We start from the raw sequence: 16,472 nt of genomic DNA on the forward strand, positions 1-16,472 counted from the left end.
CCCTAGAAATTGCTTTTCATTATGCACCAAGGAGAGATACAATCCACCCATTACATACAGGAATTTTTTCTATAAATGTAAGTTAGGAAGTAAATACGTTCATTTTAATTATACATACATGCACTACAGGCAATATGAACTACTTTAAATATGGTATATTTTAAGGAAAAAACATTTTTACACTTATTGCACAAACTTTACCCAGAGATGAGATTTTACTCACCCCAATTAGTGAGTTTTTAGCATTTCCAATAGTACTTAGAGCACTGAGGTCAAATATAACAACAAACTTTGCATTATCCACATTCAATATACGCTTCTTGAAAGAGTCATGCTGGATTTCAGAACAAGCCTCAGGAAGATGTAAACTATAGAGAAGACTGTTTAGAGCACAGGTCATTTCTCCCAGAATCAACCTGTAAGCAGTCTCCAAAACGGGAATGTTCTTCAGGCTCAATACGGCTTGGTATACAGCATGGGCTGCTGCAACAACCTTGACAAGATAAAATAATTACAGTAAAAATTAGTTAGCATCGAATCCTAAAATATATTAACCATCAACATAGAATTTAAAATTCTGCTTCTTTATGAATAGTCTAGTGTGACACACATACCTATCTAAAGTTTTCTGTTATTAAGTACTACTTACTTACAGATCTATTAATTACTTTCTGGATCATCCACATTAACACACGGAGCATAAAAGCCACATCAATTAAGGACTTCTCTATCTGATACGATGACCAGCTTACCAATTCCTTATCAAATCTAAATGCCAAAACCAAGAACTAGCTATATCTGCCTTTTCAGAAGCTTCATAGACACAGAGTTACATAAAAAATATATTTAAGATTATATTTATTACGCTGTAAAACTTTGTTATTCTAGGAAATGCCTGAAAGCTATTGTACACACCTGCAGAAGTCACACTTACCTCTTTCTCCTTATGATAACGAAGAACAAGCAGTTTAGACTCTGGTATAAATAATTTCTCTACAAATGATGATGGCAGTTTTGTATTTATTTGTTCAACAATCTGGGGATAAAAAACAAAGTGATAGATATCGTTAACTACTTGAATTATTTTATTAGAACAGATTATTAAAGATTAACTAAAAGAGTGTTTTCCTAACTTGTATATGCTATACCTAGAAAAGACAGCTTCCCAGCAATGCAAGTATTTTGTATTTTCTTTCCCAAATTCACATGCAGAATTATTTACTTTCAAAATTAACAGCAGAGCTGAGACAGACAGTTACATGATTAATTGAGACCTATGTGGATTTAAGAGCTCATGGCCTATACATTAACAGCTATGTTCTGAAGAAGTCCTATTTCCAAGGACATGGTTTAAGCAGATAAATAGAACACACTAAGCAGTAAGATTATGAAATTCATCAGGTGGTGTAATTAACTGCAGAGGCCAGAGAACGGTACAGTCCAACAATCAAGCAAGACAGAAAAACCACCGCAAAACACAATCAAACCAAAACATAAACGTTCAAGATAACACTAAGCTCCACTTTAGAGATAAATCACATGCATCAACAAGCTGGCAGTCTAAGCTTTTCAGAAAAGAATACAAGCATTTAAAGAGGTAATTAACCGCAGAGGCCAGAGAATGGTACAGTCCAACAATCAAGCAAGACAGAAAGAAAAACCACCGCAAAACACAATCAAACCAAAACATAAACGTTCAAGATAACACTAAGCTCCACTTTAGAGATAAATCACATGCATCAACAAGCTGGCAGTCTAAGCTTTTCAGAAAAGAATACAAGCATTTAAAGAGTAACATGTTGCTTGTGATCAGGAAAAGATTTAAATATTTATCTAATATAGACAGAAAAGAGCAAGGCTGCTTAGAAAAATAATATTTTCCAATGTGAAAACTTTAATAACAAAAATAGGTACAAACCAGTGTCAAAAGATTCAAGACTGAAATGATATAATCAGTGCCACAGGTCTGACAACTTTCCATTTGATCTAATCCGTAAGTGATGACCATGTCACAGTGTATGGTCATACTTGGATCTAGGCTGCCAAGTAAAACACCAACACACTCATTGGCAGCTGTAAGCACAGCTTCAGAAAAGAACACTTGGTTTGCTGCAGTCACGCATCTCATCACTCTGTACAGAACCTGGAAAAATAAAAACACACCTATATCAAACTCCATTAAAGAGAGACAAAGACCGCAGGATATCTAAGTATATTCACATCCAATCGATATCCCATCCCATGGCCTACCCTGAAGCTTGGTAAATTCTGTCAAAAGAGTATTCTTAATAATGTACATCACGGCATCATACTTCAGATGCGTAAGAGAAACCAAATTTTCAATTGGCTGGCTTCCTACTCAGTTAAAGACCCACAAAGACCTGGAAAAATCTAAATTCATCTCAGAATTCCGTTCAGTTCCAACTGATGTCAATAGACCTCCTCTTGTAAAAGATAAACTGGTTTTCTTCAGCGTTTGTCACAAGAATCCTGTGCAGATTAAGACACAAGTTACATAACTCTCATGCTTTTAATTGGGAAATCTACACACTTGCTTTTTTGAGAAGATTTGTCCCCTCACAGAACTCCACAAGGGCATGAATTCTGGTTGTGCAGCTTGTGCAGCAATAACAAGATTATTACTACAAGGTAGTTCTATTTTATTGTTTTCAATCATTCACACCCTCTACAGTTCCTGTTACAGAAGTATAGCAGCTACTTAGCACATTGTATAATATTTACTATGAGTTTATACCGTCCTATAGAACAAGAGAATCTGATAGCTACTTTCAGCATAGATAACAAACCCTACATATTATAAAATCAAACTCATAATTTGAATTTAGCTTTTATAGCATCATAGCAATGTGAATAAATGGTAACATTACGGTTACAGAGACAGGTAACACAAGCATAAACCTGGGTGCATGAAGTTGAAATGCCTAAAAAAGTTAAGTTTCTGCTTTATATGATTCCAGTGTGCCACCATCTCAATCTTTTAGTATTTCCTAAAATTGTTGTAGTATATTTCTTCAAGAAAATACATTTGCTTAAAGCTGAGCATATATATATTCATATAAAATTCTCAAAACCTAAGTAAACTCAACAGTGAATAGTATCATTATGTGGTAAGAAATCACATCAACAAAGAAAACAAAAAAAACTCCTTGAATTCTTACATCAGTTACATATGCTTCTGTAATTGGTGGTCCTCTAATTGGGCTGAAGCGCTCCCCGATACTCCTCACCACGGTACTGAAAACCCGAAGAAGTGCAGCCAGTTTAGGTAGCGACACTGAAGGAGGAGGAATATCTTCATCTACTGATTCCCCAGAAGCCACATGGCTGAGGTCCTACAGCACAGAAGTTTTATCTATCAGTACACATCATTACCAGTTATAATACAAGAAGAAAGAATCAAAGTATGAGACTGCAAACCTATTTTCCAGACATAGGTACTAGCCAATTATAGATATATTTGTCCAATATCTCTAACTTCACATACATACAAAGATGTGATACAAGAACATAACGACAATGATCAAGTCACAGGGCAGTAATGAGTTGCTGCTCATTAGCTTAGCCCCGGAAACGGAGTACTTGGACTACATCTTGTATTAAAACAGAAGTTTACAATGTTCCTGGCTCCTGGAACGTGATCATCCATATTGTCACTCTGTTACAGCAGCTGTCTGCACACTTTTACCACTCTCCCCATCCATAAACTGGAGTCAGGATGTTCAGGAGCCATTCCCATCACACTGTTTACATGAAGCTACCTTGATGTGGAGAGCAGGAGTTTACTAGCAGGCTACTTCATGCCAGCTGGCATCAGCGCCTGGGAACATTCCCAGAAGTGCTCATCTCATTAGCATAGATATAGCCTTGATCTACCCCACCGCGAGATAAAAACGTACTAGCTGGAACCACCTCCTCCATGATTGAAGTTAATGCATGTTATCTTAAAACTCTTTCGTGACTAAGAATACGTATGTTGTCCAGTTCAGCAGACAAGCTGATAAGCAGGGACTTACTGCGCTGACTAATCATGTTGAACCCTGTGCCTACGGCCACGGCAGCACAGGTTGCTGTGGGCTTCACACCACCAGAGAGGCCTGTGCATCCCAACTCCTACAGCTCTACCACCAGAAGCCTTGGCATACATATAAGTACACTTATAACATCAAATTGATTATTCTTCTTTGAAACAGATTATGCTGCAAGTACAAACTTCACCTATAACATCTGCATGATAACATACATAATGCAGCACAATCCAGTTAGAAGCATATATACGTATGAACATAGACACCCTAAGAACAAGGCAACACTCCCCCTCCCAAAACCCCTCCTCTAACCCTTCCTCTCAGACAAACTCTAGGGCCTGTTAACTGAAGAAAGGTTACAAAGTCAAAACAAAGTATGTTAAATGAATACAGTTCCTGCTGCATTATTTCCTGCACAACATAATCTATTACTTTATTTTTAAAAAAAGACAGATTTACCATTAATCTACAGATTACAAATTACAGATTACTAATCCCTCTTCCCCCAGTAGAGATTACTTCTGAGAAACTCTGAAGTTGGACAATTACAGAAAATACCAAGGAAACACCATGAAATGGCTTCACTGCAGTTTTTTTAATATGAAGGCGTTCCTGTTTGGTTAGTTGTTTATTTGTATTGTAACATGATATTCCTAATCAACAATGGCTGAAAGTCTGGCTATGATACTAGTTCATAATGCCTCTTGTAGAATTGTCATTGTACGTGCCTTAAGTATACACTCTGTAATTTGATTCTCATTTCTCCAGAACACACGTGTAATTTTATTTTCTAGGAAAACGTAACACAACCGTAAGAATTACAGCTGCAGAATTATTATGAAATCCACAGCAGTTAACTCTTGCATATAACATACACTCTTGTTTACCTCAGCATAAGCTTCCATATCTTCTAAAAACTGGCCCAAAAGTGTGGTAGAAAAAGTAAGATCAGCCACCCAAAAGGGCTCCAAGCTCTGCAGCCATCCTGTATAAAAATATCAGGTCAATTAAAAGAGAGGAATAAGGTAACATACGAAAATTTAATCTTAGTTACATATTGCTGAGGTAAAAGTTGTTAAGGTAAGAGAAGATCATCTGCATGGAAATTTTAACATAAGGGTTTTTTTTAAATAAATACAAATTGTATTGCCCTTTTTTCTCCCTTTCAAAAATTCTTTTTAAGGTTCGGTCCTGCCTCACAGAGTCTAGGACTATAACACAGGAAATAAACAGGCTTGCTGTGAATATCTCCAATACAACTGCTATAGCTATAGGAAGAAGCTTCCCAACTTCTTAAATGGCAATACAGTGTCTTTACCAGAAAAATTGTCTAGAATTACATACAATAAAATATGTTCTTTCTCAGAGAGTATATTAAAATCTATGAAGTTATTAAAAATGACTAAAATGTTACACAAAACAATTGATGTTTAAATGTATCCTGAATAAAGCATCCAATTTTCCTATATACAGCATAAAATGGCAAATACAAATTTACTAAAACACTACCAACAAAGTCCCTTGTTACGTGGCCAGAAATTCATTTGGGTTTTATGTCAACTTCTGTGTCAGAAGGACCAGGCTCGCGTAAGTAAACCCACATAACCCGCACGCCAGAGCCAACCACATCAGTGACTCTTTGGCCAAACTTACCAGACACCTGCTGTGTCAATGAAGGTTTCTGCGTGTGATCTATGTGCCACCCAACCAGTATGTCCACTGTGTCCTGGAAAGCAATATTGAAAAAAGGTTAGTTACCTAATTTACTGCACTAACATCTCTATGGAAGAAAGAAAATGTGTAAGACTAAGTGAGCTTACCCTAAAATTGGTGCTGAAAATGTGTGGGTAACATCGGGACACCAGAAGGATGCACTTGACACATTTGCACAGCAACTCTGGTGTATCCACATTTTCTAGAATGGACTGCAGGCTGGTCATTACAAGCTAAAAAGTAAAGCAAAGCCACTAAATGATTCACTTCACTAAACAACCTGTGAAAAAGTTACAATGTTAGCCACACAGATTTATTCTGCGTTGAACACTTCTTAGCAAACTACTTTGCTTCAGACAACAGGACCACCTCAATGCTCTTTCTGTAGGAAAGAAAAAAATATATACTGCATGAAAGTAACTTCAAGTGTGCATTTGCTTGAAATATGGCAGACTCAGGTTTAAGACTTGGGGACCCTGTTTTCTTTAATTCTTTAGCCACGGAACAAATCGTTGTTTTAAGTTTCCATTTCTTCTGCTGAAGCTTTTTGGCTCTGTAACGTAAATATTAAATTGGAGGACAGACCAGGACATAGTTGTTCTACATGCAAAATAACAGACCCTAAAACTTGAACCAGGGGACCAGATTTGTCTACACACATTCTACTTGCTCCCAGATCTAATTACAATTCAAGTTGGAAATGGTAAGAGGTAGCACATAGCAATCAACAGGTTAGTTTTTAATTCCACTCAAGTTCTCTTTTCAGGTGTCAACAAGATTCTTTAACATATATTGCATATCCAAGAGGAAAAGTCATATCAAAATATATATCATCCTCCAAAGACTTGACATGCCATTTTAATGTAATCTGAATCAAAGAATCCTATCCAATCAGAAATTTCTCTCCCAGTTATATTTACTTATTATGTCAACATAGCAGTATTATAGTTCATTCCAGTTTAAGAAGTTGGTAGTCATTAATAACCCTGTTTTGACGTCTAGTCTTACCTGCATTAAAGATGAAAAGGCTTTCTTTTCTCCTACAGTCTCCAGTGCTTTGTAGGTTGCACACAAATAAAGAAGTTTAACTTCATCTTTTGTGGATGAGCTGAATTTGCTAAAAATCCATTTAAAGATCTTCTCAGCCTCATAGCTCAAAGAAGCACAAAGAAGGCCAAGACAGCAAGCTCCTTCCTGTCTCAGTTCTTGAAGCAATTTGCTACTGTATTTTTGAGGAGGAAAAAAAAAAGAAACGTGGAATCTCCAGACATGAGAGCAGAATAGAAGAAATCATGCAGCAAGTTAAAACATTTTCCAAAGAAGAAAAATAAATCTACGAATGAAGCTGCTTCTCTCCTACTTAATGGTAGCAGTAATAAAGCTAAAATAAAAATTAAGCATCTGAAAGATTCTATGAAGTGTTATTTCTATGCAATAGATCAACTTGAATAAAAACATGGAAAAAAGAGGCCATTCTACTTGAAACACACCATTCAAGGAATAAAATTCCTAACATAGAGCTGACAGGGGGATAACACTGAGCTAAACACCAAAAAGCCCACACACACCTGAGCTCACTTTACACATGCTCTTGATTGTATGTAAATCAATTAGATCAGGTAGCAAAAAAACTTAAATTCAGTTTGCAAGCTAGACAACCACAGTACTACATCCAGGTGATTAAACACAGCTGGGGCAGACTTCATATCACCTATAACATAGAAGTTGCACTTGTGTATTCAAATTCTCTGTGTGAAGTGTACTCTAGACAGTCCAACAGTACTGTTGATATGCTATGAGAGTTATAACTCTCCCCTAGTTCTATCCTGTTACTGCAATATCATATACATGTAAAACTTTCTCCCTTTCCTCTCCCCATTTCACTTCTATACTGAAATCCAAGCCTAACACTGTCATTTTCCCTCTCTAAAACCTTCAAATCACTTACCTTTCATTGAGTACATCATGAATGGCAGTCAGGATATTATCCAGTTGTTTAACTAGTACCTATAAGATACATAAATGGTACAAGCATAATTACGGCACAACAACTTCTGGAAACTAGGTCCTGTTTACACCCACATTGAACGCACCACTGCCAAGTCTGTTTGCTAAGAGAATGCTATTATGTTTTCCATGGCCACTGCAGACTAGCATGAACTATATTAAGTAATACTGCAATATTATCTTACATGTTATATTTCATATTTATTTACAGTAGCCACAAAAATACACTGGCAGCCTGCTATCAAGGTTTGTTCTAAGTTTAGTTCTTCCTGACAACATCACAAATGTAAGACACAGCTCATCAGTAGTGCTTACTGAAGACTAGTCTTCCATACTAATAATCAGCTGTATCAGCAGAATATTTACTAGAATCTGAGGTATTAAAATTTCCCCCTAAGCAATCTCAACTTTCAGAGAAATGGGATACCATTCTGAGGGATGAAATGTTATTGATGAGCCAGTGCTCCCCAGTAAACATAACCAGAACTACTTGGTTTCCTAACATGCACTAAAACCACAGTCAGTTAAGTTGCAAAATAATACATTAGCTGCAACTGTAACATATTAAAAGTTTTCTTGACAAGTTAATAAAAAGGTCTGATCTCTTTTCTTCAGAGAGATACTAATCTTTAACATAGTGGATGTTATCTAGGATTTTGTTCAGTTTTGAGCAACATCACTCTTTGGGAGGAGAAGAAAGAAGTCCATGTGCTTGGCATCGTAAAACTCACACAGACATTTTAAAAAATGTGTCCGGGATCTGCAAAGAAGACTACATGAGAGACAGGAGATGGCATCGATACAATTTAGAAGCAATCCAAGCATGTTTTGAGATACCAACAAACCTGACTAAAACAGTTACAAAAGAAATGGGGAGAAAATGTACTGAGAATGGAAGTGATAAAAAAAAAAAAGGCGGCAAAAAAACCCCCTAAACCAACCATGGAACAATTATGGAAAGTATTTACTCCCAAAACTCTTGTATTAGCAAGGATTTTGTTTCAGAGAAAAGCTGAAGTATTAACAAAGCTTCCACATGATCTGCTTATACCTAGGCATACACAACAGAAAAGTCCCAATGTTTAAGTGTCAAACCTTTTGGAACAATTACCACTGATTAATTAAAATATAATGAGTGAATGAACCAACTTCTAAAAAAATACAGACAGACACTAACCCACAACTGAAACATCACAGCACTGCCTGTAAACGAGTGGCAGGGTATTAAACCCTCACTTCCTCCTTTTTCAGTACTTGGAGAACTCCTAAGCTCTCCAGAACAGTGGGGGAGATGCGTCAGACAAAACACTACTAATAGTCACTTCAAAATAAGTGGTATTAAAAATCTATACCCACAGTGGGATACCACCCCCACCCCCAAATCCTTAAGAAACACTTAAGAGTATCAGAGTCCAACAACTCACTAAAAAAAACAATGATGTAACGGAAACAAAGACCTGTTTTGTTCTCTTCCCATAAAATAAAATCTCCATACAAACGCGCTTACCTAGAAAGCTGAGTAACTCTAAGATGAGCTATTCACAAACCTGTATAAGTATCTGTCCACTTTTGATTTAAAATACAGAAACAGTTCTTGAATGAGACAAGTTTTACTGTCTTTTTTCCCCCAATTACTTGCTGAGGGATCCAGAGGATATTGCTAAGACCAGTCAAAAAACCCCACGTGGATGCTCTATTTATTCCTACAGCTCACGAACTCAGTGGTTTCCTCTAAGGCAACACATCATAAGTAACAAGCAATAACGAAGTTCCCTGAATGTCAGAAAAAGGACAGGCAATCCAGGAATATGCTCTCCTTTGTTGTGGAAGGAAATTTCCTCGTACACAAGCTATTCCTCGCAGACTTATCCCAACACTCAGATTTTTAAAAAGACAGTTTTGTAAGAGAAGAAATACTTCAGCCCTATGGAAAAGTAAAAATTACTAACCAGTTTGTTTTCTGGTTGCTGAATGAATTCTTTCAATTGCTTTACAGTAGCCAGTCTTCGGTCTCTGTCGTCTTCCCGAGTAATCCTCCGAAGAAGATTTGACAGTCGAGACTCGTCAGAATAAGACAACGATCGCTCTGAAAAAGAAAAAGCAATTATTTCTTTTCTCTACAGCATTTAATCAATAATATCTATATTACCTGAACCGTGTATCTACGGACTCAATAAGTCATAGTAGTAATTTGAGAAAGAAGCAAAAAAAGATAATCCTCAAAATCTGGTAACTAGAGGACAGAATAGACAGAGAAGCATACAAGTCATAGGTAGTGACTTCAGTCATCCAGAATTATAGCTCCTAACATCTGAAGGATTAAAGAGGCACTTACATACTTACATACCCAGGAAAACTGTCTGAATATTCTGCTAGTACTTACTAATAGTAAATTCATGCACAAACCCTCTACCAGAAATATTATTTACAGAGTTTTCTACTTCCTCTACATAGATATATTTTACGGCACTAGAAAGACTCAATATAATTTAGATCAAGACACCAGAATGGGATTGTAAAGTCCAAGTTTAACCCATTCCAAAGATCAGGATCTTGCAACAGTCATGTCACCACTCGCATCTCAGTTCTTCCATCTGCAAAATACCTTGAACACTGCTCTTTCACCTTTTGTCTCCTCTGAAATATAAATCCCTGAGGAGAAACACTGTTCTCATAATGTGCCTGGCATAAAACAGTCATAAAACAGTTTCTGTCAGTGGCTCAACTACCACTTACACTAGGTGATGCAATAAATGACAGTGCTTAGTCATAATGAAGTTTCTATTTTCATTCAGAAGTCCTTGCAATATCTTTCTTTAAAAGAAAAAAAAAAAAGAAAAGAACAAATCATGATTTAAGCGCAAATAGTGGGAAAAATAAATCCTTCTTTCTCGGAAGCCCTTGCCCAGCATTCTCGCACTCTCTTGCAACTCAATTTCCTCTCGCTGCATCTCCCGAGGCCCTGCCCACATTCTTATGATGCCTCCAGCTCCTCCCTGGCCTCTAACCCTCAGCTGAGCAAGAGGGAACATGAAATGTGGCTGGTTCAGGAGTGCACATCTACTGACTAACCAGCTGGGAGGATGTGATGACTAGCTGACCTGCAGGCCACCAAGAACAGATAAATGTTGAGCTCACTGTTGCCAGTTTCTCCACACTAGGGACTCATTAATTAACAGCTTTTTACTCAGGCATCAATTCTTAACCAATGTAAGAGTAAATTCTTGTGTGTGGAGCCCTTGATCTTTGCCAAATTTGGCTAACCTGAATAAGCTATTTAAGGGAAATTGGAAGACTGACAGCAGAAGTCATATAGTTGAGAGATCTGCCTAGCTTTTGGAGGAACTCTCAGCGCAGGGAACAGTAAATACAAGACGACAGCTTCCATCAACCTCATCTAATCATACATCACAAAAAATCAAATCCAGATAGATTGCCTCATCGTAGTAAACTTTTCACATTCTGAACACGAGAGGTTGTCAAGAGAGATCTCCTTTTCCTGAAAATCTGTGGTATCCTTACCCTGTGATTTCCTCATGTCTTTTGTGGCTAAAGCACGATTCCCATGCGGAACACTGGTAAAATCAGGATTGGTCACATTGTTAACTCTCAGCTCTTGCCCCAACGACTTCCGACCATAAGTATTTTCCCCAGATCCTCCATTGACGTTGTAGCCACCTGTGGAAGAACCAACCCGCGATTAAAACAAGGCATCAGACTATATATTTAGTAGAGCAGTGTGTTAGGAGTTGTTCAATTCATATGCAAATTAGCAGCCCTATCCTCTACCACCTTCTTTAGCTTCCTTTTTCACTTTCACATGCAGAAATGTTCTGTTAAGCCCTCTAAGTTTCCAGGTCACATATTCAGAATCTAATTGATCTTTTTTTTGGAGCACATGGAAAACCCTCTGCTGCGGTGAAGCTTAACATCAATTTCGTTGCATTTGGAGTTTTATTATTATTATTTTTGACCCTGTATTTTACAAGGCCCTTCATGTCAATCAGCTAGTACACACAGCTAGATACATCCCAGTTACTTGCTTCTTGATGACACACATCAAATTTTCACTCTGTTTTTGTTGAAAATCCACCACACAGGCTCAGTAAAATGGCCAAAAAAAGAAAGTAGAAATCTTTTAAAAAGCCAGCAACCATTTAAATGTACAGATTGAAAAACTCTCCCTAAACGTACAACAGTAAATATTTACTCCTAGATCCACAAGAATTTACATGCTTATATGTCAAAATCAAAGATTTTTCCAGTCTGCCACACTGCTTTGCGGGGCAGGTTCTGAGAAGTGAAACTCTCCCCTAAGCCTGCCCAATCCTGTGTGTAATTCTTCACTCAGTGTATTAGAGCTCACTTTTGAGGCTGACACAGGGAAGAATCAACTAATAAAATTAAAACCAGAACAACAAAAAACATGTAAGGTTTCTTTCATAAAAGGTATTTCCACAATTTCACTTGCGTCAGGGTATGAAAGAAAGCCTGGGGAAAAGGAGAGGTGGCTTTCCATAAGATAGGGCAACCTACCAAGACTACAGGATGGATTAAAAAATAAAAATAAAAAAAAAAATCAAGCGATCTGGACCTTAGTAGATGTAAAGAATGTCATCTTAAAGGCAAAGCTTTTTATCAATAGCAGTTGAGAACTACCAGTAGAAGTTTGCATACTTCTATACATACAGCTAATAAAGATAATTTTTCTATTGGATTTACAACATTAAACTCAATTTTTAAACATAAACTTGCATATATGCCACCTTATTTTGTCATAACAAACCAAGACCGTCCTATGAAGGAAATTACTTGTAACAGCAATAGTTATATTTATGACCGAACAGAAGTGTATCACTAAAATTCAAAGCAACAAAGAAATTAAGTTAATCGAGGATGTCAGATAATCATGCGTTCAGACTACAAACATCAACTCTCAAAACCAGATATACTGCTATTCAGTGCCGGAGTTCTTAAAGTTATTTCATACTTCCCCTCTAGCACACAAAATATCCCAGCTTTTTTGGTTGTAATACTCTCTATGGTGTATTTGACATTAAACACAAACCTATATTCTCCCACTTGACATATAGGTGGTCGATCTTTCATAAAAATATGAAACAAGCTGTCATTTAGAGTAATTAAACAGCTGGGCAATCAGATTTTTCAGCAATAAGGGTGTAAATATTGTATTATAACTCTCCTCAGTTATTTCCTGGTCTGAAAAGTTTTTGAAAATCCTAATATACACAAATTTTATTCACTACCCTTTAAAAAAATTACATCTGAGACCAAATAAGAATATGATCAGCTCTGTCACTGTTATTAAATTCATGACTATGCAGATACCACAACATATACAAATAGTAGTGCAAAATCTTTTTAGCAATAAGGACTCCACGTACATCATAGTTACAAATCAAACGGGAGGGAAGTATTGCAAGAAGGAAGAACATCTCAGCTGTAAGTAAAAACTCAAGAGCCTTCTATTTAGCTTTAAAAACTTAAATCTTCCAGTTCCCCCTGTCTTGTTTTATAAAACAGACAAAAGAGAGAGATCTAATTGTGGTCTTCCACTAGTTAATGTGAAGCATTATTAAAAATAAAAATCCTGACTAACCTTACAGAAGCAGAGCAAAAGGACAGGAGCCAACAGCCATAGGCTGCAGCAAGTACAATTCAAACTGGATACGAGAAAACAATTCTGTACCAGGAGAGTGGTAAAGTACTGAACAGGTTGCTACAGGAAGCTGCAGAACCTTTTATTCTTGGAGGTTTTCAAACTTGAACAACTTGGAGAAATTATCCAGTTGGAAGTCATTTTTGTTACCAATACCAAGAACAGTAGGCAAGGGGTGGAATATCTTCTCCAAGATTCTAGGTGCCTATGACATATGGTTGTCCAGGATAGAAAAGCCAGAAGTTCTTAAAATGAAAATTCCATGCTGGTGGACTCCAACAGATTAACTGAAAAAACTTAGTAAACAGAGAAACTATTCTGCATATGTATGCTTACAAATTTCTCCAAAAATAAAAAATAACTAGACATACTTGGTGTTTGGTTTTATAGTATGAGTATCTTCATTTCTTTTCAAGTCACACGTGAACAAAATAGCATAGGCACATTGCTAAGCTAGCAGAGACGTCCTGAAAGATTCAGTCCCTGAAGGATAGGTGCATTTTTCTTTTCAAATGGCACTTTCCCAGCAACGTCAAACTACCCCACTGAATTTATCCAAAACTTACTATTTCACTACACTACCAGTACATTCTTTAAATAATAGCACTCCTCAAAGTGTAAGAATAATCTACTATGCCAGTCTTTGTGAAACGCAGTAAAACTCTCCACATAAGCAGACACATTAACGAATATACACGCTTTCTAAACAGTTCTCTGTTAAAGACAACTAAAACTTAAGGTTCTCAAGGTATGCAGATAAATACCTGTTTCATGTGCCTGCCTCCTAGTAACAGTACCTACTACTTTAAAAAAAAATTTGCATCAGCTGGCTATAACTTCCCCTAAGATGTAGCAATTCCTTACAGTTGGTTACAGGGCAGAGAAGTAGGAGTGTGAATGCTTTTTAGGTTCCTGCACGAAAACTCCCACACTAATATTCCTGTGAGATTTTTTTTTTTGAGTCTGGCCTGCCTGAAGAAGATTTACATAGTCTAAAAAGTGACTCCACGTAAAAAAATCCTCCTATTTGATACCTGTATTTGGCAATTTTAAAGGAAAAAAACCAAAACAAAACAGAATAAAGATTAAAAAAATTGTACGAATCACACATCAAGCAATTTATATGAAGTCAGACTCAGGCACATAGAAGTAAAAATTCCTGTTAATGGCAAAATATAGATCTGGTTCCCAAACAAAGATTCCAGTAAAACTACAATAGGCAGTACGTCAGCATAGTCGCCCAGTTAGTCGGGCAGTCCATTTTCAATACCAGAAGCACTCAGCAGTATTCAGAGAGAAATTACAACTAGCAGACCAGACACACCCCCAAGGCCATTCTTTTCAAAAAAGTGCTTATTCCATTAAAGCATTAAGTATTCTTCTCCTCCTAATGCAACCGCCTCTTTTTCTCACTTCATATCAACATTTCCTTGATCCCTGATAAATCTCTCAACACAATGATTGTGCGGCAGTAAGTTGTATCAGTCTGCTTTTTTTGGAGCAACAAAAAAACCAACCTCCACCACTCCAAGTTTACTGCCTTTCTCTGAATGTCCCCTTACAATTCATACATGAAATAGCAATCTGGATACCTTTTTCTTCATTCTGTATGTCAGTGTGGACTCTGATCTCATCGTGTCTTTGTCGAGACACCACAGCTGAATTTGAGGGTTGTAATCCATAGGAGGCAGAACTGCCCCGATCTCTGGATGAAGAGTATTTTAAATTGTCCTGGTCTGCTGATGCACTGTCAGTTCTATAAAGAGAAAAATATTTTTTTATGTAGGGGTATAACAGGAATGGGATTCACATTCACTTATAAATGCAACATATTTAAATGACAATCCCAAATGTATTTTCCTGTGTTAAAGAAGTTGTACATCTAACCACTTCTCAAAAAGTGACCTTAAATTCATGTTGGGGTTAGAATTGACTAATTATTACAGCACCATGCAAAGGAAATGCATTCTAGCTTGTCAGTGCCTTTTCTCAAGACGTTCAAGTTGCTTTTCAGTTGGATGCCTATATAAGGAAAAAACATTTTCCAGAAGTGAAAAATAAAATACAACCAGGTATAGGTATATACCACAGTTTGGGGATACACTCTCTACCATTTGTGAAAGGCAAACTAATTCACACATGAACAGTTACATAATATGTCACAGGTCTTATCGAGCAATGTAAAATCACTTAGAGGTGTTACTTGCATGTAACTGATAATCAGTATAGAAATCTCATATTTGCAAGACAAAAACTGCAAAACAAGAAAATACGCTTTACTGTAAAAAAAATGGAATGTAAATTAAGAGCTGTTATCCTTCAGAGTAAATGTCTGCAGATAAAAAGTGGGTTAAAAAATCTGCCTTAAGTTTAAACCACTTTTGGATCAGAAAACTGATTTATAGCTCAGAATAAACTTTTAAGGAAAAAGGTGAAAATTATGAAACTGACTTTTCTCACTGGACATACTAAGTGATTTCATTTTTAAAAATACAGTAACTTTAATACACTAAACTTGTGCGCATGAGACTTCAGAACGTAAATTCAACCAATCACTTCAAATGCCTTCTTACAAGCAATACTAGAGGTTTCACATCAGAACTAGTAAAATTATACCCAAACAAAACAAAAATCATCAGAATTTCATTTAACTCAAGTATATTTCCAATCACACTATTCAAATTATTTACTGAGGGCTTTTCCTAAGCAAACTCTCAAGATCTACTTTTATTTTAAGCTTTGCATAGTTCATTCGGTTATTTCAGAAAAAAACAGGACAGAGGATTCCATTTCATTCCTCTAAATTAACTACAATTTTTGTAAGGACAAATACATTCTTGGGAAAAAAAAATCTTTCAGTTTACTTTTCAAGAGAACACGGTAATTAGAACCGGTAGACAAATTCAGAGAAATTGACTTAAATGCATCTCAAGGTCAAAATGGAGAAACACAGCTAACATTTTTGAAAAGCAGTTGTTATTTAAGCCATCCTGAAGGTTTGTTGTTTTCAAACACAGCTCATCCTC

General features: G+C 36.6%; 1 protein-coding gene across 1 annotated transcript in view; it reads right to left on the minus strand.

Moving 5' to 3' along the window:
* Positions 1-15,913, minus strand: part of SMG1 (SMG1 phosphatidylinositol 3-kinase-related kinase) — a 52,525-nt gene extending 36,612 nt beyond the window's left edge. Inside the window, exons 1-13 of the mRNA XM_009872556.1 lie at positions 15,894-15,913; positions 15,039-15,202; positions 11,289-11,444; positions 9,716-9,852; positions 7,708-7,766; positions 6,768-6,981; positions 5,867-5,992; positions 5,700-5,772; positions 4,934-5,031; positions 3,180-3,353; positions 1,919-2,143; positions 935-1,036; positions 224-493 (exon numbers count right to left, since the gene is read on the minus strand). Of these exons, the coding sequence (XP_009870858.1) occupies positions 224-493; positions 935-1,036; positions 1,919-2,143; positions 3,180-3,353; positions 4,934-5,031; positions 5,700-5,772; positions 5,867-5,992; positions 6,768-6,981; positions 7,708-7,766; positions 9,716-9,852; positions 11,289-11,444; positions 15,039-15,202; positions 15,894-15,913 (1,818 nt within the window). The remainder of the gene's footprint in view (positions 1-223; positions 494-934; positions 1,037-1,918; positions 2,144-3,179; positions 3,354-4,933; positions 5,032-5,699; positions 5,773-5,866; positions 5,993-6,767; positions 6,982-7,707; positions 7,767-9,715; positions 9,853-11,288; positions 11,445-15,038; positions 15,203-15,893) is intronic.
* Between the last annotated feature and the right edge of the window lie 559 nt (positions 15,914-16,472).

This window comes from Apaloderma vittatum, unplaced genomic scaffold, assembly GCF_000703405.1.
Source record: "Apaloderma vittatum isolate BGI_N311 unplaced genomic scaffold, ASM70340v1 scaffold11727, whole genome shotgun sequence".
Taxonomy (NCBI): Eukaryota; Metazoa; Chordata; class Aves; order Trogoniformes; family Trogonidae; genus Apaloderma; species Apaloderma vittatum.